Source organism: Acanthochromis polyacanthus, chromosome 23 (assembly GCF_021347895.1).
Source record: "Acanthochromis polyacanthus isolate Apoly-LR-REF ecotype Palm Island chromosome 23, KAUST_Apoly_ChrSc, whole genome shotgun sequence".
NCBI lineage: Eukaryota > Metazoa > Chordata > Actinopteri > Pomacentridae > Acanthochromis > Acanthochromis polyacanthus.
This window is the reverse complement of record NC_067135.1, coordinates 26,079,952-26,104,901: the sequence shown is the minus strand read 5'-3', so window position 1 is coordinate 26,104,901 and position 24,950 is coordinate 26,079,952. Positions and strand designations below refer to the sequence as shown.

The 24,950-nt window shown below is 39.7% G+C and overlaps 1 protein-coding gene and 1 long non-coding RNA gene across 11 annotated transcripts in view; one reads left to right on the top strand and one right to left on the bottom strand.

The window, feature by feature from the left end:
- The window catches only part of LOC110946484 (butyrophilin subfamily 2 member A2-like), a 417,600-nt gene that overhangs the window by 333,459 nt on the left and 59,191 nt on the right, over window positions 1-24,950 (bottom strand). For 2 of the 10 annotated variants that reach the window (XM_051943913.1, XM_051943911.1), the window contains 13 exons: window positions 16,880-16,996; window positions 14,302-14,395; window positions 13,469-13,810; window positions 12,026-12,313; window positions 11,830-11,946; window positions 10,953-10,999; window positions 9,834-9,938; window positions 7,175-7,291; window positions 6,802-6,870; window positions 6,293-6,376; window positions 3,504-3,584; window positions 3,132-3,239; window positions 2,870-3,031 (listed from right to left, as the gene is read on the bottom strand). In XM_051943913.1, the coding sequence (XP_051799873.1) occupies window positions 2,894-3,031; window positions 3,132-3,239; window positions 3,504-3,584; window positions 6,293-6,376; window positions 6,802-6,870; window positions 7,175-7,291; window positions 9,834-9,938; window positions 10,953-10,999; window positions 11,830-11,946; window positions 12,026-12,313; window positions 13,469-13,709 (1,395 nt within the window). In that variant the 5' untranslated portion in view covers window positions 13,710-13,810; window positions 14,302-14,395; window positions 16,880-16,996 and the 3' untranslated portion in view covers window positions 2,870-2,893. Of the gene's footprint in view, window positions 1-2,869; window positions 3,032-3,131; window positions 3,240-3,503; window positions 3,585-6,292; window positions 6,377-6,801; window positions 6,871-7,174; window positions 7,292-9,833; window positions 9,939-10,952; window positions 11,000-11,829; window positions 11,947-12,025; window positions 12,314-13,468; window positions 13,811-14,301; window positions 14,396-16,879; window positions 16,997-17,349; window positions 17,443-22,088; window positions 22,224-24,950 lie in introns of those variants that run through there. The other 8 variants (XM_051943916.1, XM_051943915.1, XM_051943910.1 and 5 more) reach the window with 7 other exon arrangements.
- LOC127532345 (uncharacterized) lies at window positions 22,173-24,793 on the top strand. Its single transcript, XR_007939725.1, has 2 exons — window positions 22,173-22,317; window positions 22,438-24,793. It is a non-coding gene; the product is annotated as an uncharacterized LOC127532345 (long non-coding RNA).

Here is a 24,950-nt window from a genome sequence, read left to right as displayed (position 1 = left end):
AAGTTGACTGCGGTAAAGTGATGCTTGCTCTGATGTCTTGAAATTTGGTCACAAAAAACCTCAGAAAATCATTGCAGTCCTCCTTCGAATAAACAGGGATATGAGGTACAGGAGGCGCAACAAGATTATCAATTGTATCAAAAAGGACTTTCGAGTTTTTCTTATTAGAAGAAATCAGATTTGAAAAATAAATTGAACGAGACTGTTTAATCCTTTTTATTCAGCTCCAGCATCAATCTTTAAGGTGGAGCCTGTGCTCTTCTAAATTGGTGGATTTCCAAAGACGCTCAACTTTTCGACACTTTCTTCTAAAAGTACAAATGGTGTCATTCATCCACGGACAAGGCTTTTTATAAGACCCTGAGATCTTTTTTACAGGTGCCACAATGTGTGACAACATTACAAACATCAGGTTCATTCTCAAAAGACAAATTAAAAGATACACAACTATGGTCACTGATTTGGAAATCATTTACACAGAGCTGATCAATATTTAATCCACTAAAGAAAACTAAATCTAAAGTGTGGCCTTTTTCTGTGTAGCTCCAGAAAAATGCTGTACAAACTTAAAAGATTCCATGAGAGCGAGCAGCTCTGCTGCAAATGGACAGGACGAATTGTCAACTTGGATGTTGAAATCTCCAAGGATGGCGAGGGTAATCTGGGGGTCGATACAGTAGAACTAGTGCTGTCAGGCGATTAAAAAAATTAATCTAATTAATTACAGATTTGTAATTAATTAATCTAATTAATCACATTTTAATCTCATATCTGCTAAAGGTCCCCAAATAAAGAATTTGAATTCTAGGACATTACAAAATTGTAGTGCATGACTAATCAATTGAATACACCAAGAAGAGAACATTTGAATTCCAAATTTTTATTGGTTTAGTGTGCTTCATAAATCAAATTCAAAAGAAAAAAGGTCAAGCACATCAGCAAACCAATTAGACCAAGTGCATGATTCAAAAATGCAATACAGTTAAATAAAATAAATAAAATTCAGAAATAAGATAAGGCTGAGTATCAAATAGTCACATAAGCAAACTCTCGATCAAAACGAATACTAAAGCTGACTCAATACAGCAATTCAAAATGAATAACACGCCTCTAAATAAGGCAACATCAATATCAAAATGCCAACAGGCATTTCTTTTAAAAGGGTATCTCCAGTCATAATCTATGTTTGTCTCAAAAATCACCTCACCCGTTTTCAGTTCATCTCATACTATCCATACAACCAACCTCAGCTTGTGGAAGTTTAGATTCAACTTTTTGCAAAAATCAATCATTTTGTCGATGTTAACATATGGGGACCAAAAATATTTAAAAATTGTTCTGAAGTGTCAAGTTTCAGAACATTGCCCTTCATTTTTCTCAAGAACATTGTTTTAAAAAATAATCTAAACTTCATGTTTCTCTTCCCGTTTCTGGTTTATAGCAAGTTTAAGATTATCTTTTTATAACAATATAAGTCAGACTGGAGCTGCTTTGGTGATACGAAAATTCCTTTTTACACAAGCTACAAATCACTGCGTTCTTGTTAACAGTCCCGTCTTTGTTTTTTTTATAAATAAACTTGCCATTCAAAGGGCCAAGTAGACTCTCCTCGCTTTTCTGTGTCCCATCCATGTTTGTTGTCACTCTGCTTTGAACTAGTGGCGGAGGGAGGAAGTGACGTACCACTGCAGCCTACGGGTCACTCACTGAGCCAAATTTAATATGCTTGCGCATTGACATGCCACCCATAATTAATTGAGTTAATGTTTTTAACGCGTTAATTTGCAGCATAATTAATTAATCTAATTAATGCGTTAAACTGACAGCCCTAACTAGAACACAATAAAAGAAGTGTGTCTTACCCACCTTATACATCTGAAGCTCACAGGAGGTAAACTCAGTTGTGTCCATTAAACTGCACTGATGAGAGTCTCTGAAGATGAGCGCCAATCCGCCTCCACGGCGCGAAGATCGAGGTGCCCCGAACACGGAGCAGCCTGGGGGACAAAGTTCTTTAAGATGAACATATTGATTTTCCTGCTGCCAAGTCTCTGTGAGGCACAACAAGTCCAACTTCTCCTTAGTGAAAAGGTCGTTAAGAGCAAAAGTCTTCCTCGTAATAGAGAGTGCGTTAAGCAGAGCAATCCGAATAGAGCGAGTGCGCGCGCTCAATGCGCGCTGGCCCGAGAGTCGCTCTGGTGACTCCACACCGCGATCCGACCCAGTTCGACATGTAACCGGGCACAGGACTCGCTAGCGGGGTACGGGACTGCGCACAGCTCGAGGAGGAAAGGTCCGGTCCGAAGAAATCCACGCTGACGGTGACTCACGGGCAGCGTCTCCATCCAAAGCGCAGCAAGCAACCGTTCTCAGACAACGCTCTCTCCCGCGAATACCGGATCCAAACAGCCAGGACGAGTGTCCACCGAGTCTCCGCTTCCGAAGTCTGGCTTGTACACCAGCTCTGGATCCCCATCTCCTTCTCCTGCCAGGGCGCCCGGAAACCAGCAGGTACTCCGGTGATGACGTGGGGCACTCCAGTTTTGGAGGGAAAAATTCAGAGTACCTTTCCCAAGTAAATGTTTTCCATTCTTGCTTTAATGCTAAGAAGCATATTGCGATCATAGTGGATGATTGCTGAGACACTGCTGTTGATCCAAAAGGTTGACACGAAACAATATAAAGCAAAAAACACCAAATATAGAGAGGCAGCAGACGCGCAACCGAACACAGGCACCATCTTGATGATATATATTAGCCTGAAGTCAGACTAAGATTAAACTCGAATATAACAGAAATGATAAAAAATAATGTTATTTGATATTTATAAAAAAACAAAGACTCACTTTGATGAATGTAGAAATAAAAATGATGTTTCACATGTTTATTCACATTACAGCAGTCTGAAGAGCTCTCCATTGTTGCTGATGAGGTTCATCTTCATTTTGTCTCCAGGAATCCAGTACTTCAGTTCTGACCACACCAGATCAACATCATCAGGATGTTTGCTGAACCATGATGGGTGCGCTATCTGTACATGTAGTAAATGAAACAGTCACAGATTTAAAAACTGAATAAAATGAAGTGGAAAAAAGTAAAACTGTAACATAAAGTGAAAAGTTCAGACTCACACAGAGAATCTCTCCAGCCTGACGTTTGAATGACTCATTGAATGTAAACCTGACGAGTAGTTCACCGTTTCTATGTAGTGTTAACTTCCAGCCTTTCAGTTCCATCTCCTGCAGGAGGAAAATTAGACACCAAAGTAGAAAATCGAAGTAATCTCCAATGTCTGTTTCATACATCATGTCCACAAATAAAGTTATGACCTCTTTACATGTTGACCTACAGACAAAATACACTCTGATGTTAACAGCATTAGCTGTTATATAATGAACCATTTAGAATATCTGTGGATATATTTGATCTTCATATTGATATAAAACTTATTGTACATGTTTACACAGTATTCAGAAGGTTCATCTACATGTAAACAACATTACCTCAGTCGAAATGTTCTTGAGACTGATGTAGCGGTCCCTTTCATTGACCTCTTCCATAATTATGGGTCCTGCCAGCTTCAACTGAGAGACAACACACAGGTCCGTTATTCAGGTGTGTGGAGGCAGGAAGTCACTCATTATTTCATTATTTTGAAAGGCAGCCCAGATTTTTATTTTCATTTTTGTATATATTCTATTCAGAGCAAATGGTTTTAAGTTTCAATGAAAGGTGGAATGAAGAGATTCTGATTAAATCTGCATTTTAAGCTCAGATTTGGATCATTTTTCTGACAGATTGAATGTGGCACACGGATAGTTCAAGGACTGTTGGAAACTGGAAAACTTGAAGGTTATTTCTGTTTTTCCAGTTTCTGACTCAAAATGTATTATTATTTTTTAATGAAATGTATTTCAAACCCACCAACAGCTTCTGGGATTCAGGGCATTAACCTAAACTGAAAAGTGAAGACCTCAAAGTGGGATTCCTCAAAAGGATCTGATACAACAGAAACATTTCCTTAAAAGTATCATCAATAAAATCAAGAGTTTCTCAAATCTTCTCTCACTGGACGATGAAGTTCATGTCATTGAGTCAATGAACTCACAACACTCAACTTTAACTGAATTCTTGTTTCTATTCACTGGAAGATGTGACTAAACTTGTGGTCATTCAAAAGGTTGAGTTCAGATTAAATGTCTAATAGTCTGATAATAAGTCTGATATTTATATGAACATTAAACCTGGCTGATCAGTAACACATTAACAGAGGAGGAATGTGATCACATTAAGCTTTGCTGCAGTCAAACCTCTGCAGCAAAGTTCAGAATATTTGCTACTACCACCAAGATCTGCACCCGCGGCGGCTCCACCCGGGCTCGCGCCCTACTTCACCTGAGTGTCCAAGTATGTCTTGGACACTTGGGTGAAGAGAGGTGCAGAGCTGTCAACCGATCACCACCTGGTGGTGAGTTGGATCCGATGGCGGGGAAGACTGTCAGACAGACCTGGTAGACCCAAACGTGTAGTGCGGGTGAACTGGGGACGTCTGGCGGAGGACCCTGTCCGTAGGGTTTTCAACTCCCACCTCCGGAAGAGTTTCTCCTGCATCCCGGGGGAGGTTGAGGACATGTATTCTGAGTGGTCCATGTTCAAAGCCTCTATTGCAGAAGCAGCTGCTAGGAGCTGTGGTCTGAAGGTCACTGGTGCCTGTCGCGGTGGCAATCCAAAGACCCGCTGGTGGACACCAGCGGTGAGGGAGACTTTTCGAGCCTGGTTGGCTCGGGGGTCTCCTGAAGCAGCTGACAGGTACCGGCTGGCCAAAAGGGCGGCAGCTGCGGCAGTTGTGGAAGCTAAAACTCGGGTGTGGGAGGAGTTCGGGGAGGCTATGGAGAAGGACTTTCGGTCGACCTCGGGGAAGTTCTGGCAAACCATTCGACGCCTCAGGAAGGGGAGGCAGGGCTTCGCTCAGGCTGTGTATGGTCGGGGTGGAGAACTGTTGACCCGTACTGGGGATATCGTCAGGCGGTGGAAAGAGCACTTCGAGGAACTCCTGAACCCGGTAAACACGTCCTCTATGGAGGAGGCAGAGCCTGAAGACTCGGGGGTATCTGCGTCCAGATCCGTGGCAGAGGTCGCCGAGGTAGTTAAAAAGCTCCTCGGTGGCAAGGCGCCAGGTGTGGACGAGATTCGCCCTGAGATGCTGAAGGCTCTGGACATTGTTGGACTGTCTTGGCTGACACGTCTATACAGTGTCGCATGGGCATTGGGTACAGTACCTGTGGAGTGGCAGACCGGGGTGGTGGTCCCTATTTTCAAAAAGGGGGATCGGAGAGTGTGTGCCAACTACCGCGGCATCACACTTCTCAGCCTGCCCGGGAAAGTTTACTCTAGGGTGCTGGAAGGGAGGATCCGACCGATAGTCGAACCTTGGATTCAGGAGGAGCAATGCAGATTCCATTCTGGTCGTTGAACAGCGGACCAGCTCTTTACCCTTGCGGAGCTGCTGAGGGGGTCATGGGAGTATGACCTGCCAGTCTACATGTGTTTTGTGGATCTGGAGAAGGCCTATGACCGTGTCCCCCAAGGGGCTTTGTGGGGGGCACTGTGGGAGTATGGGGTCCTGGGCTCGTTGTTACGAGCCGTTCGGTCCCTGTACGACCACAGTGAGAGCTGTGTCCGCATACTCGGCACTAAGTCAGACACGTTTCTGGTGGGTGTTGGACTCCGCCAGGGCTGCCCCTTGTCTCTGATGCTGTTTGTGGTTTTCATGGACAGGATTTCAGGGCGCAGTCGTGGTGGGGAGGGTTTTTGGTTTGGGAGCCTCAGGATCGCATCTCTGCTTTTTGCGGATGATGTGGTTTTTTTGGCGTCCTCAGACTGTGACCTCCAGCACGCACTGGAGCGGTTTGCAGCCGAGTGTGAAGCGGCAGGGATGCGGATCAGCACCTCCAAGTCCGAGGCCATGGTTCTCTGCCAGAAACCGGTGGATTGCTATGATTATATATCTCGTCTGGCTTGGGAACGCCTCGGGATCCCCCAGGAAGAGCTGGAAAACGTCGCTGGGGGAGGGACGTCTGGAACGACCTGCTTCGCCTGCTGCCTCCGCGACCCGGCCCCGGATAAGCGGAAGAAAATGGATAGATGGATGGATGGATGCGGTCAAGCCTGAGCTCAGTCTCACTTATTAAATGTTTAAATGAGATTTTATGGATATCTGAAGTTGTCTTGTTCCCAACAACAAATCAGTTTCTTATGAAAAGAGACAGAAGAGAGATGACAGCAGATAAACCTCCTGGTTCATGTCCTGGAGTTCTGTCTTCAGGTTTACAACAGTCTTCATCCACTTCTGCTTTTCATCCTGGAGCTTCTCTAACTGGAGACAGAATAAAAAGACAATTTATGTATTGAAGCACAGATACACATGACATGATTTGTGGAAAGATTAATTCTTCTGATTGGTTGGAGACTCATTAAAAGCATGTTCATGTAACATAGCTGAGTTCTGCTTAAATCTCTGTTTCTGTAGCTTTAGATGGTGACTTCTTCTGTGTGTTTGTCACATTATTTGACTTTCAGACTGATGGATGTTGATGTTTCTTTAGTGGTTTATAGGTTTATATAGTGGTTTAGTGGTTCCATGAATTTAACATTTTGATCTGATTCCGTAGAAAGTTAATGACGTTTCATTAATCTGATAAACAGTGAACTAGTTAACTTTCCTGCTAGAACTTTACATCACAGTGAGTTCAGTAGACATATCAGTCATTGATTGAAAAAGGTTTTGATGGTGACATTCACCTCTTCCTGTTGATTCTTCTCATCGCTCCCAGTAGGGTCAGAGTTGGGAGCAAAGTTCATTTCATCCAGCTGCAAATAAACAAACACATGCTCTGTTTTAGTTTCTGATTTTAAAGAAGAATATTTACAGCTGAAAGAACTGACTTCAAAGTTGTACTATTTTGTCTGAGAACTAGTTTATTTTTTTCACCAAACATGAAAAATAAAATCAGAATTAGAGAGCACAGTGGAACTGAAGCTGAAACTGAAAACAGCTGTTTGTTGTCTTCTTCTGATGGATATTTGAAGTTGTTTTGGTCTCAACAACAGACCAGTATTACATGAAAAGAGAAGAGAGATGAGAGCAGATAAAGATCTGAGAGAAAACATGAACCTCCTGCATCATATTCTGGATCACTGTCTTCAGTTTCCTCTCAGTCTCTATAGACGTCAGCTTCTCATTCAGGAGTTTTCTCTTGGTCTCCATCAACTTCACGTTGTCTTCCATATACTGGAAACAAGAGAGAGACAAAACAGTGTACATTCGTGGTCAAAAGTTTACATACACTTGTAAAGAACATAATTTCATGACTCTCTTGAGTTTCCAGTTATTTCTACAACTCTGATTTTTCTCTGACAGAGTGATTGGAACAGATACTTCTTTGTCACAAAAACATTCATGAAGTTAGGTTCTTTTATGACTTTATTATGAGTTAACAGAAAAAGTGACCAAATCTGCTGGGTCAAAAATATACATACAGCAATGCTAATATTTGGTTACACGTCCCTTGGCCATTTTCACTTTAATTAGATGCTTTTGGTAGCCATCCACAAGCGTCTGGTTGAATGTTTGACCGCTCCTCTTGACAGAATCGGTGCAGTTCAGTTAAATTTGTTGGCTTTCTGACATGGACTTGTTTCTTCAGCATTGTCCACATGTTTTCAATGGGGTTTAAGTCAGGACTTTGGTCAGGCCATTCTAAAGCCTTAATTCTAGCCTGATTTAGCCATTCCATTACCACTTTTGATGTGTGTTTGGGGTCATTGTCCTGTTGGAACACCCAACTGTGGCCAAGACCCAACCTTCGGGCTGATCATTTTAGGTTATCTTGAAGAATTTGAAGATAATCCTCCTTCTTCATTATCCCATTTACTCTCTGTAAAGCATCAGTTCCATGGGCAGCAAAACAACTCCACAGCATAATACTACCACCACCGTGCTTGACGGTAGGCATGGTGTTCTTGGGGTCAAAGGCCTCACCTTTTCTCCTCCAAACATATTGCTGGGCATTGTGGCCAAACAGCTCGATTTTTGTTTCGTCTGACCACACAACTTTCCTCCAGAAGGTCTTATCTTTGTCCATGTGATCAGCAACAAACTTCAGTTGAGCCTTAAGGTGTCGCTTTTGGAACAAGGACTTCCTTCTTGCATGGCAGCCTCTCAGTCCATGGCAATGCAAAAAACACTTGATCATGGACACTGACACCTGTGTTCCAGCAGCTTCTAATTCTTGGCAGGTCTGCTTTTTGGTGGTTCTCGGTTGACTCTTAACCCTCCTGACCAATTTTCTCTCAGCAGCAGGTGATAGCTTGGATTTTCTTCCTGATCATGACAGTGACAAAACAGTACCATGCGCTTTATACTTACAAACAGATGTTTTCACTGTTGCTCTTGGGACCTGCAGATGCTTTGAAATGGCTCCATGTGACTTTCCTGACTTGTTCAAGTCAATGATTCGCTTTTTCAGATCTGTGCTGAGCTCCTTTGACTTTCCCGTTGTAGCGTTTGTGGGCATTTGTATCCACTGAGCCCTATTTAAATGGCCTCAGAAGTAACCAGCTGTAGTCACTCATAATCACTCACAAGAAGGTAAGAGGCCATGCTATGAAGCTCATTTCATTGACACAACTTTCTAAATCACCAAAATTGCTAATTCATGTTGCTGTATGTATATTTTTGACCCAGCAGATTTGGTCACTTTTTCTGTTAACCCATACTAAAGTCATAAAAGAACCAAACTTCATGAATGTTTTTTGTGACAAAGAAGTATCTGTTCCAATCACTCTATCAGAGAAAAATCAGAGTTGTAGAAATAACTGGAAACTCAAGAGAGCCATGACATTATGTTCTTTACGAGTGTATGTAAACTTTTGACCTCGACTGTAGTTATCTGAACACATCTATACATGACATTAATGTCTGGCTTCTGATTGGTTGGAGAGTCATTAAAAGCATGTTCATGTAACATAGCTGAGTTCTGCTTAAATCTCTGTTTCTGTAGCTTTAGATGGTGAGGAAGTTCTCCTCTGAACCAACTGCTTGGAACATTCACTTTATCACCTTATTTTAATTCAGGTAACTCTGTCTCTCAACAATGACGTTCACATTTAACTAAACTACATGTTTGATTATCACTAATATGTTTCTAATCAACATCTTTTCTTTTATTTCTTGTCAACCTGGTAACAGAGAAAATGGAGGAAAGTCTTCAAACATGTTCTGAAAGGTTCATATTTGAACCCGAATCATGGTGTTTTTCTAACTGCAGAGTTCTGGTTGCAGAAATGTAACCAAGCAGTGAATGAAAGTGAAACCAAAGTGTCAGAATAAAGGTTCCACATGGAACATGAATCCTGGTCTCCTGGATGAAAGTCCTGTTTCTGTTTTATGTCTTCTTCAGGAAACTTTGTGGCTCTTTCAAACTCTAAACTTTTCCTACAACATCACAGTCTGAGAATTCTAGTGAGAAAATAGATTTGTGTGAAAAATGAGAATGTAGTTTAGTGGTATAGGAAGATAATTGTTGCTTTCAGAATGATGGATGTGGATGTTTCTGCAGTGGAAGTGACACCACAATGTTTCCAAACTTTACTTCCTTTTACTGACCTTCACTGATTGATTTATGCTCAAATTTAAAGTTGATATTTAGAAAATCATTGTTGGTGTTCAAACTTTACATCATTTCATTAATTTTATCAACATTACATCATGGTGAGACAGAGTTCAGTGGACATGTCAGAAGAAGAGAAAAGATATTGATGGTGAGTTTTACCTCTTCCAGACGTCTGTTCAGGGTCTTCATCTCACTCTCAGCATTCTCATTTCTCTGTTTCTCCTGTTGGAGCTGATTGTTGGCTTCTGAATTATTTCTTTCCAGCTGCAGGTAAAGAAACACATGTTCTGATTTTAAGGTGTGACACTGATAATTTTTAATTTTTCCAAACAGAAAACACTCGACTGTTTATCTTAGAAGTGATGCAGTTACTGTGCAGCGATTCAGTTGTGAATGATTTGACATTTAAGTGATTTTACACAGTTTTGTTCTCATGTGGTTAAAGAGGACATGAAGGTAGTTGGTGTGAGAGAAGAGGATGCAGAAGCCAGGGTTAGATGGAGGCAATTGATTCGCTGTGGCAACCCCTGAAGGGAAAAGCAGAAAGGAAAAGAAGACGACACAGTTTTGTTCTCACTTCTGCCGTAAACTGTAACTGTTAGAATCTTTTCATTTATTAATAACTCTGTTTCCAGGGAGGATCTAAAATTAATACCGGCACCCATCGTACGCAATTAATTTTTCTGTTTCTGCAGGTAAAGTCAGAATTATTGAATCTTGATCAATTTTCCAGAGATCTCAGATCATGAGTTAAACTTGTTGGTTTCCATCTTTTCCTCCAGAATCTACAGTTCAGTCTCCATCTTGTGTTTTTCATCCAGAAGCTGCTGTTTCTTTACATACAACCATTAACTTCTTTTTACTGCTTCTTTGACTCCTGCTCTTTAGTTACTGATCGTCTGTTCAGGTTCACACTCTTTGGTTACAACAAATATGTCTCTATTAAATACAAACTTGTGAGTTTCTATTGAATATAAACTTTCTTTTATCTCTATTGAAGTTTGCTAAAGCTGTTGTTCTTCTCTGTTTCTGTATTGAACCACTTCCTCTGTTCATTGATAAACTACATCTGGTTTTTCTTCTCCACTGTCCAGATTCTTTACTTGTCTTCCTGTCAGGGCTCGAATACTGACGTCTGATCTGCTTTAGAGACACAAACCTTCTTCCTTTATTCCATAATTGTTTGTTTACATCAAACTTGACTTTACTTTCTGTCATCTCCTGATCTTGGTGTCTTTCTTCATCTACCAGCAGTCAAACTTCTGTTTCTTTACTTACTCGTTCAAGCTCTTCTTGCTTTTCATTTACCAAAGTCTTCTTTTTCCCTTTGAGGAAAGAAAATCATTAGTTTTTAAATCTATACTGACAGTCAATAGAAACTTTGAGGTAGAAATGTACGCAGAATTCTACTTGTAGGGGGGTTGTAATTATTCATTGTGGATTTACTGATGATCTCGTGCCCTGGTAGTTGAGATAATGATGAGTTGTCATTTTGTCATGATTCATTGCACATGGGTTGGTCACTTTGCAAAAGTGAACCAAATACACACCAAGCAATACTCAGTGAGTATCTGCACAATGTGAGAATGGGTTTTGAAGGCCTATATAAAGGCCCAAAAAAGGCCACCATTGTTAGTCCAGTGAACAGCATCATGCCGCGTCTATCACATGAACAACGTCTCCGGGCACTGGGTATGGTGGAGGCCGCTTTGAGCTACAGTGATGTATCCAGGTGTATGGGCTGTTCCCAACCCACAATCAGAAGCCTGGTTGAACGCCACAACATGACAGGCTCTGTTGATGATAGACCATGTCCAGGGCGACAGAGAGTATTGACTGTTGTGACTTTGTGTTTGGCAGGTGCCGTTTTCTTTTGTGTAATTCTTTCTTTTGAAATCATTCTAGAAACTTTAGATTTTTGTTTCTGAATGCCAATATGCTAAACAAATGATTCATATGAAGAAAGTCCAGTTTCGGGCTTCAAAATAAAAATTATGTTGAAAAATATGGTCTCAAAGTTTCTATTGACTGTCAGTGTAGAAAGGACAATAATGCAGACATTTGCATGTGATAAAATGAAACCTCTCATATCACAATTTCCATTAAAGTCTCAATACTTTGCAAAAGTCAAGAGTTTTATGTTAATGTGACTTACTGTTTTGTCTTCTTATGTGAACAAAAAGAACACTGAACAGGATCAAAGCAGCAGCTGAACTAACAGCCAAACCGATGATAGTCGAAGTGTAACTGGACTGGACATTAAAGAAATCATCTGAAATGATAAAACATGGAACAATGAGGCATTTATTATTAACTGAACATTGGATTTTTTCTAGTTGAATATGAACTACCTGTAACTTGTATCAGAGCCTCTCTGCTCTGGTTGATGTTTTTCTGCTGGACTCTGCAGGTGAACTTGTTGCTGTGTTTCTTCTCCACAGTCACTCTGCTGCTGACAGTATAGAGGTCATCAGGACCTCTGACTGTCTCTGTAGGTCCAGCAGAGAGGAGGTTTCCATCACCGTCCAGCCACAACACCTCAGGCTCTGGATACCAGCCTGCAGACTCACACTGTAACTCCACTGAGCTGCTGGTTCTACCAAGTCCTGCTAAACTGATGACTGTAAATGGATCAATACCTGAAGATAAGAAGGGAAACATCAGACAGTAGAAAAGGAGGACAGAACTATCTTACAACTTTACCAGCACTGAATGAATGGTTTCAAACAACCTCCTTAAAACAGGAAGTGTCCAGATTCCTTCAGTGTTTGCACATTTTATTGCAACTCTGTCTCTGAAAAATCATGTTCCTCTAAAGTAAAACTGCATTCTTAGTTATGTTCTGAAACAAACCTGAAGTCAAGACTGTGACATAGGAAAGGCTTTGAAGGAGCTACAAAGTCCACCTGAAGCAAGAACTAATCTGTAATCTCAGTTATGTTTGATTAGGTTAAAGATTTTTTAAAAAGAGTTAAAATATTTAAAGTTTTTCCTCCAATTTTTGAGTCAACTGGTTTCTGAATCTTCATCTAACATATGAACAGTAAAGCAATAAAATAAATGACAGAACAGATTTGTGGAATCAATTCTGATGGCTCATTTTGAACCAGAGTCCCCTTCATTGAGAGTAGGTTGATAAGAAAAGAGGCAAATATCGTCCATTTATATTTAAGTTGTTTGTATGAATCTGTAAATTAAATGGAGAAACGCTGAGCTAAAGGAGATCTGAACTGAGCCACAAGTTATTCTACAATTCATGAAACTTCTTGTATAGTTGAAAAATAGTACATGTATGTGTAAGAACTATAAGGCTCTGATCACACCCTGTATGTCTGCTGAACCATTCAATTCTATTGTTTCTCAGTATATTTGCTCTCTGATACCAAAAACCTGTTTGATTCTGTATAAACTGAACCTACTGGTGCTATCAAGTAGTTTTGGATTGTAAAATGCTGCTGCTGTGATGCTTTTGTACTGTTTACCTGCAGAGGAGGAGTTTCATTGGTTCAGGTTCTGCTTTATTTGATCTGATCAAAACAATTGAAATCACATCCACAGTGACGATGTGGATTAGAAAGAAACAACCGACCTGAGAAACAACTGCTAGAATGTGGATCAATCAGTTAACTGACTGTAAAATCTCTCACTCTGTCTGACCTGCACTCATAAACAAACCCTGAAACTGGAGCACTGACTCATTCCTACAGTCTTTATTCTGATCATACACAGAAATATGTTTAGAAAACCTGACAAACCTCAATTATCTGAGTCTTGAACTTTCAGTTTTAACTCACCAACAACCAGTTCAACAGTAGATCCTCGACCCAGTGTAGGAATGAAGCATCTGTATTTTCCCTCATCAGACAGTTTCACTTTGGAGAGTTTCAGTGAAATGTCTCCAAACTCCAGTTTATTAAATAACAATGACGTTCTTCCTTTATAGTCAAGATGTTTGGAACTTTCCAGTTCCTCTTTATCCCACCACACATAGACATATGAAGGGTCTAGGTCTTCTCTGGACCACTCTATGGACATGTCTGAAGCATCAACGGCAGGTTCCAGCCGACACGACAAAAGAACGTCACCACCAACCGTTGCCAGGACCGGCTGAGACGGACCGACAACCTGGGGAAGACCTGGAGAAAAGCAGGTTGGGATTTTACAGCTTTTAAAGGGAGACATGTGAGGAAACAAATGACTACTAAAGCATGTTTATACATACTTTACTGAGTAGATCCAACTAATAAGTCTGCTTGCAGGAATCCACCCAGTACAAATGCAGAACTTCTGGAGCTACTACTACAGTGTTTTGTGACCTTTAAATTTGAAACTTTTGGAAACTGCAGAACCAATTTTAGTTCAAAAGTAAATATAATTTTTCATTGTCAACATTCAGAGCATGTGGTTAGTCACATAAATTATGCTCCATGAGGAACATCCTTAAAACAACATTCATATTTTTCAATGTCATGCAGGTGATTTTCATAAAATGTTCCTGTGATATGATGAATTACCAAAAGTGGAACTTTCTGGCTACATGTTCTAATGAATTAAAATCATATTAGCAGCTTCCATATTTAATCATCTTTGTATTTAAATGCACATTTTGATGGTGTGTGTCGGTTACCTGAACAGTTTTGTGTTAGAAGAAGGAAAACTAAAGCTGTGAAGGAACTGAGCTGAGTCCATGGTTTAGACGAAGCATCATGAAGTTCTGAAAACTGAAATAAATCACATGTTAAATGTACTGAGGAACATGCTGATTGGAAATATCATTGTACATCTGAGCAACATAAGTCATCCACCAATCAGATTCTAGATCATCAAAGATCTCCAACATCTGGATCAGATAAAACACTTTAAGTTTCCAGATCTTGAAGACACTAATTATTGTAGAATCATCAATTACCTTATTGTTATTCTTATTTCAGACTGATCAATAATCTAAAGGTGTGTTCTGTAATATCAGAATGGAAGTTTGTAATTTGTAAATTCCATGAAAAAAATCTAAAAAGCATCATGATAACTGGATGACAGATAGTTCCAGTACAGTGAAATAGACTTTCAAACAGCTATATGTAGCAATGCATTCTGTTAGTTGGGGATTTACCAGTTTTATTTATTTTTCGGAAAACGCTCAAGAAATTTGAATAAAATTTACATCAAAAACAGCAGATGGACCTTTAGATCACAGAAAACACTTAGAAGCTAACTTAGTAGAAGCTAACTGTACATCATATTTTTCCCATTAATTTATATTACAATTCATAGTTTGTGGTCAGAGGAGTCCTTGTTTTCTTCATTTTATCTTAATCTTGCATCAATCGTTAGTTTTTTACAGGTTTAACATCAGTGGTGGTTCTAGACAAATTTTACAGGGAGGGCCAAGGTGGGACCAGTGTTTAATCACAGGAACACATTAAAACATGACAATAATGATATTTCATAACTAAAAACTTTATTCAACTTTGAACTAAAATCAAACAAAAGTTTATTTTTCACAACAAATGCATCTACTGAAACAATGAGGTTATCAGGACCAGTGTTGAAATGTGGAACATCAGTAACTCTGCTCCTCTGATCTAACCCTAACCCTAACCCTAACCCTGACTCCAGAACATCATGTCAGAGTCCTGCTGAAGGCTGTAAACCCACACAAAGCAGCAGGACCAGATGGAGTACTGGACAATGTGCTGAAGGTCTGTGATGACCAACTGACAGAAGTCCTGATGAGGATCTTCAACACCTCCCAGAAACAGACTACTGTCCCATCCTGCCTGAAAGCAGCCACCATCGTCCCTGTCTCCAAAATAACCACCATCATCTGCCTAAACCACTACAGACCAGTGGTACTAACATCTGTGGTTATGAAGTGCTTTCAGAGGCTCGTCCTTCTCCACCTCAGGTCCTGCCTCATTCCAAACTTGGACCAGCACCAGTTTGTTCATCAATCAAACAGGTCAACAGCTGATACCATCACCACTGCCTTCCACACCACCGTAGGCCACTGAGAGAAACTGGGCAGCTATGTCAGGATGCTTTTGTGGATTTCAGTTCAACATTTATTATCATCCTCCTGGACATTCTTGTTAAACATCTAACTGACCTGAACTTCCTACCCCTCATTTCTGACTGGATTAAGAACATCCTGACAGGAGACCAGACATTTACAAACGTGATTTCATTGTCGGAGGGGAAACTGCAGTAACACGGTCATGTGCTGCAACAAATCACTTTATGAGGTGAAATGGTTCTGCTAACTTGTGTTTAAAAACCACCCAGATAGCAAAAGACTCAGGGGCGGATCCGCCCACACGGCGGCACATCCGCCCAGCGGTCGCACTCATTTCAGCCATGCGCAGATGACCTGGTCAGCCTTTGCACAGCGGGCCTTCTCAAGGCGGATTGACGGCGGAGGGCAGGCGGACATGCCACTCGCACGCACTTGATCTTCTAGAAACGTTTTCTTTGTTATGGTAGCAGACAACCAACCACAGGATACAAACACCGTAAGTAAAATACGATATAAAAACGTGTCATATTTATGTGAAAGTAAATTTAAAAGTTAAACTACAACATTTTAAATCCCATAGTATCGTATTTTTGTAATATTGACATGAAGACGTCTTATATTTAACTAATGTACGGTCTACTGTGAATTTGAGTTAGCTTAAGTTAGCATTTTGATTTTGTTTTAACTAGTTTATTAACTTCGAGTCTTCTACTAAGTTTTATTCAGTCACAGGGACATTCAGTAGAGTTCCTACCCTCCTTAAACCGCTGGCCTGACCTAATCAATTGACTTTTGAAGCTATCTTTCTTGAATATATGGTCACTCAGCTCCTCTATAAACTTATATGAGTAACGCTGGTTGCTGGCATACTTATGGAATTTATGTTAAAAGGGAATAAAATATGTCTATTTCAGGCCAGATTTCTTCAGATTTTTATTCTGAGAGATGAGTCGAACTGAGTGAGTTGTATATAATGTTATATTCCCCCTGTAATGCTGTTCCAAACTGTGTTTTGGTTAGATAAATGTCTACAGCTTCTTTTAGACAATTTAATCCTATTAAGATACATTAATGGATGCTCCTGTATATTCCAATTCACTTGAGATTGTCCTTATTTTACAATGAAATTCAAGATTACATTTTGTTTTTTACCAATTTCAAGTGACCTGATTTTAAACAAAAGATAACTTACTTCATAGAAAGACTTTTCCAGTGTTGTTCACCTTTCTTACTTTTAACTGGCTGCTTCACCATAAAACCATGTTCAGGGATTAAAGTTCTCCATCCCTGCACTGGATAGTTTTGGTCACTGTCAAATATACAAAGAAAAACACATAGAAGGGAGGTTGGTGACATAATAACATGCTGTATTAATGGTCAGACAGAAACATATTAAGTGTGACTATGAGCCTGAATGTGTCTCATAGTCAAGTACTGTATATGCTTCACATACTGGACCTGTCTGTTTTTTCCTCTTTTTAGTTCCCTACTAGACTTGATAAGAAAGACAAACCAAGCTGTATGTAAATAGATGTAAGTATATAATTGAAATAACATGAGCTCCAGCTTTTTTATCTGCAAGAGTAAGGCTAAAGACACATTAAGGTAGCAACAATTACAATTAGAAAAGCACTCAGAGCGCAGCCCTCCGCCAAGGCTTACCCGTTTATCCTTTAAAACATTCCTGAATCCAGATGGTGATCCGGATCACCTCCAAAATTGAATCATTTGTCCTTGTCCCATTTTGAAAGTTTCCTGAGAATTTCATGAAAATCGGTCCATAACTTTTTGACTTATCTTGTTCACAGACAAACAAACAGACATACAGACAGACATACAGACAGACAGACTCTCCTGAAAACATAACCTCCATGGCAGAGGTAATAAAATAATACAACAAAATAGGTAATTCTGCACAGAACAAAGCCTTCTATGTCCTATGGCGCTCAAAAGTGTGCCGTGGTACTTTTTTCTTTTTGGTTTCAAAACAAGGTCCCTTTTTCTGTACATCTGATCTGAAAATGCTCCAAAAAGCTTCATTTGAAACAGCATTATGTAATTTTTTCTTCTGGGGACCCCTCTACCTGCACGTTTCTGATTCTTGTCACATTTTTAGGTATAACGAGGTAAATGTTGGGTAATTCGTACTGACAAAAAATGTTTGGACTTTATGTCACCTCAAAGAAGCAAAAGCAAAACAAGTATTTATCTGTCAGGTTATGAAAGATAAACAGGATACTCTTAGCGACGGCTTATGTATGTTTTTATTTGCCAAGCTGTTGGAACTTCTTGGTTACTTGTTTTAGATGACAAGAATTTTCTGTCAAAAGATTTTTTGGACTTTAATCCCTGTATATTATGATTGGTGCTCTGATCTGATCTGTAAACTCTTTTCCTGTGTAAATATAAATGGAACGCTCACACTGTCAAACCCTGTCACTGGCCCTCACTCTGCATTCTAATACAGAGCAAAATATATCCTGCCTCATTCTATGAGCAGTTTTTTTGATTCGTATGGTTCTGTAAGGTTTACTCTTTAAAAACTGAAATTACAGAGACTTGAAAAAAGATATTAACAGGATTGATTACTTGTTTTTGATTTTAGATTCACTCCTTGGCAACTATTGGTAGCCTAGCCGCGCTAGACAACCCACGGCAACGAATTTCATTCTCTGCCAGGGTGGGTCTTGTTACCCTCCATAAGGCTCGAGGCTGGATGCTCCTAAAACTGGCCGGACGAATCACCATGAAGTGTAGAGTCAGAAGGCGGGCGTAACTAAGTGACGACAGAGGCACGACGATTCTGACAGAAACAACCGGCGCACAATAAACAGTTATCTTTTGACTCGGCTTTGGCCACAGCCCTTAAAGATTTGAAGCTAAAATTCAACTTGAAAGATAAACAAAGGACGGCACTGAAGTGTTTCATTGAGAAGAAAGACGTAGAAACATGGGTGTAGCATGGCTAGGCTAAACTATTGGAGGTCATGACACAAAACATGTCACATGGAACATACTTGCCCACATGTTCCATGATGATGTTGGGAGGAGGATAAATTGGAAAGGGATGAATGGGAAAAAGTCTTTCAGCCAGATGGCATCAAAGACATTGCTCCTACATAAGTAACTGCAAACAATTTGAAGTGACACTACAGTTTTAAAGCTCGGACAGGTAGGAATCCAAAGCCAGCATAATGTGGAAGTAGAATCTCCTCAGGGCTCCATCCAAGCCCCACCCACCACACACAGATGTGTTCAAGCACCCACTGCCACTTTTTCAGGGAGTGGAGAGAGGACAGCAGAACAACATCATGTTACATTCAGTGGTAATAAAAACACTGATGTTACCACACCTAATATTATCTAGATAAAGGAAAAGCTAAACATGTCAACTAAACGTGTCCTCTGGTCAACTTCCGACAACATTTCTGTGGCAGTGAAGTCACACTTTGAGTGCAGGCTCATACACAGCAAGGCTCAATGACGCACATGGAGGCAAGGAGGCTGGTCATTGGTTCTTTTCCAACAGGACCATGAGGCAGTGATTAGTTGACATTTATAAAGAATTACAGCTGCAACAGATGACAGATCTTTTTTCCTTCCTTTTACACAATTCATAGTTAATTTATTGCTGTTTGAGTGTAAAGAATATTTGAAACAATATAGTCAATATTGCATATTTGATTATTTTACCTACCGTAGCTTTGTCTGGGCAAATTACCTGTGTGAGCATTGCTTTACATCTATGGCTCAACTACTGTTGCTCATATGTGTTTGTGATACCATCAGGGCCTACTCTCCACAGATCCAGGTACAATATCAGTATTTTAGTACATATGGAATAATACGGGTTTTTATCTCATTGAGTAAATACATCTCTAAGAAACACAGTAGGGTTTTCTGGCACAACTTGACTATCTTTTTGACCTCTTCTTGAAAATGCCTTAAGCAAGAAAGGCTCTGGTTTACTGTTATTGCTTTTATGAGAAATGTGCTTCAATGGATTTTTGTAATTTGTAATTTACATGAAAATATTATTGTTTGATTTCAGATTCTGTGAGAAAAAATCATGCATCCCGTTCTGCAACTGACGATGAAATTCAAAGACATGCCATTGGTTGGTTCAACCTGGCTGCAGACAGGAGGAGCTCAAGGAGGCCCACCACTGTCACCCCCCATGATCAGTTGGCTGTTATGTCACGTTAGGAAAAAAGTGCTTTAGTATGCAGGTAGGGGTGTCCTGATACAACTTTTACACCTCCAATACGATACTGTTATTGCAGCCTTAAGTATTGGCTGATACTGATATCGATCCAATACAATATCTGCAGGAATCATACATACTTTTATGACTTATTTGGAAGTATGGACTGTAAGAACAGTCTTGATCAAGTGACATTACTCAAACAGAGAACAGTAGTCAGCAATAGTAGGTCTGAGAACAACTGACCCCATTTATTATTCCCCAATGGGTTAAATACATTTTAACCTTATACATAAGAATATACTACAATTAGAATAAAATAAATAAAAATAAATTAGAAGACCCTGGAAAGTGACCTCAATAAATACAATAAAAGCAAAAAGATGTATTTTTAAATTACAAAATAACCACTGTGTGTGTGACTTAAACTTAAGCATATTCTACAAATGAATTAAATAAAAAATAAATAAATTAGAATGGACCGCTTGTATCAGAGTGCTGATATCAGAGATTTTGGATGCAGGCCGATATAGATTCCAATATGTTTTTTTTTTTTACCGATATCAATATCGGATCAGGACATCTCTATGCGCAGGTATCAAAAGGGACTAAATGTTTTCATGTTTTACTAAATGTTTTCATGTTTCAATTTAAAATGTCTAAAGTTTAAATGTAATAGAACCGTTTTTAAAATATTATCTAGAGTTGATTTTTTTCATGTATTCAGAGTCTTGTGTACTAAAAGTATAAAATATTCAAAGTCTGTACATTGAAGTTTCTGTACATCTCTTAAAAGAGATTTCATTAATATTCTCCAACTGGTGTAGTCGACATTACACTGCTAAGTAACGGTTCTTTTATTATGCAAGTTCAGCTGCAACTAAAAAAACAATTCTTTCTAATGTTTACTGTAAATACATTCAACCTAAGAGCCATAGAGTGGCTTCAAATATTTTTTCAATTTTTTCCAAGTGTTTATCAAATCAGATTTTTATTAGTAAAGACACATTAGTCATAAAAAAGTATTCAAGTTTTTACTAGAATCAGAGAGCTTTACTGTCATTGCACACACAAAAAATAAAAAAATGCAGATTTTGGTGTGAAGTTGAATTAAATTCATGTAAGTAATTGTTTCACAGATGAGTCATTTTAATCAAGGGCTTTGTAATGGGTCTACAGCAAAATAACAACTGAAATGAACTGATTCAAATAAAATGTGAATCCGATAAGCTACATCCACATCAGACCCATGCCGGATAATCAGTGGATCCAAATCGGATCTGGACCGAATGACTTGCTTCATGAGTGAATACGGATAGGCTCTGGGCCAGAGCTGGACAGGATCCGTGATCCTCATCCTATCTGGATCCGTCCCGCCGTGCAAGTGGACTCCGATCCGGATGCGTTTTGTGGTTCCATTCCGGACCTTATGAAGCCTTTAGAACGGATCCGGTGCGGGGTCTGTTTGCTATCTGGGCAGTCCCTCCTTTCTCTAAAATCTGTATGAAACCAGAACCTGATGTCCAGGAGGCAGACAGCACCGACACACAGCTACAGTCTGGGTGAACCTCTTTACTTTCGGTTTCAGATCTAGCGCTGATCACCGTTATAAAGTGATCCGTTTATGGATCATTTAACGACATTTGGACGGAGACACTGGTCCATGTTGGCCCCCATGTAGAACCACCACAGTTTAACAGTGAATATTCAGTTTGCAGCAGTGAAACTTTACACATCAGCTCCAATTCTGTACATTTTCTAAAACACTGTGTAACAACATGACTTGACAACAGTGAGCAGTCATGTCTGGATAACGGACTGTCAGGGTGTTGGTACTCAGCCTGTTGACAGATATGTCCAGAAAAAAAAGAAAAGAAAACTTTCTTTCTGCATGCTGCTACGCATGTCATCATCTCTATATCCTCCCAGATTTCCCTCTTCTCCTCATTTTGCCGTGATGCTCCATAGCTCTGTTATGTATCGGTCTACTCCTGCATTTGCTCCTAAAATGCTGTCAGTAATTTCCACAACAGCCTCCATAATTAAACCGAAAAAGACGCGACATAAAAACAAACAAATAAAATGCTTCCAGGTGATACTAATCCTGTGCTAATAGGGCTTTGATTTCCCTTTGATGGAAGCTAGAACAAAAACCTTCGCTCAAGATTTAATTTAAAGTCACATGGAGCAGACTTACCTCAGTCATGACTGTGACCAGACCCGGACTGTTTAACCGGGAGGACCGGAACTTTTCCCAGTGTTCCGGTGTTCCGTTATGGTACTGGGTTGATCATTCTGTGGTACCGCTGTCTCTGTGCTGCCTCCGCCTCCACTGACGCAGACAAATGTGCAGAAATCGGCCATTATTTCTCTGAAACGAGCCGCGGGTTGAAATGACAAATGAGCACGATGGAACAGGTAGATGTGTAAGTTTACAAACCACCGTTCAGGTGAATTAATTATCAACTCAATGAATTTTGTGTCGTTGTAGCGTAGAACATAATAATTTAAATAATAGTATGATGCTGGTAAACCTTGTCCTGCAGCCCTTCAGAGTCTGAAGAAATCCAGAAGCAAGCAGCAGCCATGATCCACAAGTCCAGAGTGAATATTATTAGAATGAATCTGATGAAGAATATGGAGTAGAGCTGCTCTGTATGAGAAGATGATTCAGCTCTACATGAATGAAACTGACCTGAAGTGATCAGAAGGCTTTGGAAAAAGGGGAGAATTCTGAGCATTTTTCAAATGTGATTTAGTGTCAGAGCCTGGAGCCAGTAGTGATGAGAGGATTACTGCTGTCAGTGAAGGAACAGATGATCTGTTGGAACAGAGAGAACAAGGGAGAAGCTCAGCAGCAGAACCTGAACCACAAGTTAGGAATGAGACACATGAAGATCAATCAGTTGTTCTGATTATTTTGCTCTCAGTCACAGGATGTATTTTAATAATTCATACATTCTGATGTTGTAGAGAATAGTGTTGGAGATTTACCCTTTAACTGATGTTCTCATGTTTGTTCAATCTAAGTTGTGATGGAACTGATTCCTTTCAGAGGAAAAAGAGATGAGAGTGTTTTTAGAAAGTGCAACATTTTTTATTTTATTTCATTTTTAAGGTTTGGATGTCTGTGAACATTTATTTGAACAGAATATAGATTCTGATGTTGTTGTAAAGAATAATGTTGGAGATGTGAACTCATGTTGGAATAAATCCTCATTGTGAAACAACCCTTACTGCACTGATCTGGAAATAATTTACAAAAACACACTGAATTATAAGGCTTCACAGAACAGTGCCCTTTTGTAGACTCAACATGTAAGGTTATAATTACATGATTTTATAAGAACAGGTCGTGATCTAAAGTGGGCCGGTCTGAGGGATGAAAGTCCAGGACTGAAAATGAGTCCCACTCCAGCCCTGCTCAGTCATCAACCCTGAATATCTGAAGTGAACAATACATTTTCCTTCTGTCTTCACTTTGATTCCTTTGAGTTTCATCACGTCTGTTGAGCTGTTGAGGTCTGTTTCCTCTTTAAGCTGCAGGAAGATGGCTGCTGTGACTCTGACAGGTGATGATTTTCTGACTTTATTTCCTTTAAACGTGTCAAACTAATGGACTTCACTTCCAGCAGAAGCTCTTTTCTGCTGGAATCGTTGATTTAAATGAAGAAAAACAGCTAAATGTTGTGCTGAATGTCAAACACAGTGAACCTCATGGTCTGACTGCACAGAAGTTCTTGTTGTCTCCGTTCCTCTTGTTTAGAAGCATTTTCCTCATTGTGATGCTGCATTTAAGTGAGAAACTACAAACATGTCTGATTAAATTAAACTGCAACAACACAGGAAAAAGCTCATTAAAGAAATGTTAGTTTGAAGCAGACGACATCCCACCGTGCTTCTATTGTTCATTCTAGGATGTTTTCTTCTATTTTTATACCAGTTCATTCCATCTGATGTGTTTGGTCTGGATTCACTGTTTCATTTATTTTACTTGTAAATTCTGTTGAACTCTGTTGCTGTTTGTGGACACATGTGACCTGTTGTTCTGAAGCAGCTGCTGTTAAACTCTGAACAAATGAACATCTTCAGGAGAATTTGATCTTTTCTGTTTATTTTCTTCTCCTTCAAACTTTGACCACAACCTCCACAGACTTTCTGCAGAACCACAACATCTCTGCTGCTGTTAACAGACTCTGACTGTTTGTTTGCTTTTCTATAAACCAGATGAGGACATTCTACATGAATACAGACACACTGATAAAAACAGACTCATTTTCTCTGATTTCCTGGTTTTAATGGCAGTAAAAACATCTGGACTCTGTTTAACTTGGTGTTATTCTGAATGAAGCCTGCAGGGGGCAGAGTAGGACTGAAATCAGACACAAAGACACAAGAGAAAGAACAAATCCAGATGCTGATCACATATTTAGCAGGTTTTCTCCATGTTTCTGTAAATATTTCCTGTAACTGATAATAAATGATGGGATCAGATGTGAACTGATATTAAAACAAGGATCAGTTTTCCATGAATTCTAGATGGAAGCAGAAGAACAACAAGCTGACACTGCAGAGAGAGAAACAAATTAAAAACAGTTCAAGTCTGAAGAAAAACTCTGTTCAGTGGCAAAAAAAAAAAAAGATTTATTTAATGAAATACAAGATTACTGAAGAAAACCTGAAGACAGTCGACACATGAAGTTTGAAGAACAGCAAAAGGAGGTGAAACTAAAAACTGACTTTAACCTGTAGAAGACGTTTTGTTCTGATTGTTTTAATGTTGTACATATTTCTGGTCTTCTCTGTTGTATCTTCTGTTCATTACAACTTTGATAAAACAACAATCCTAATGAGTTTTCCACAGAACTGAACATAGATTTAATAAATGTGAAGGAAAAATGACTCTTTCTCATGACTCAGGAAATTCCTCACAGCTGTTAGTTTATGACATCCCATCTGCTGCTACTTCTGCCAGCTGCAGTCACCTTAGATCCTTAAATCAAGTGTAGGTACCAAGTCACCCCAAACTACTCTCCAGGCTGTCACTCTTTACCCTGTT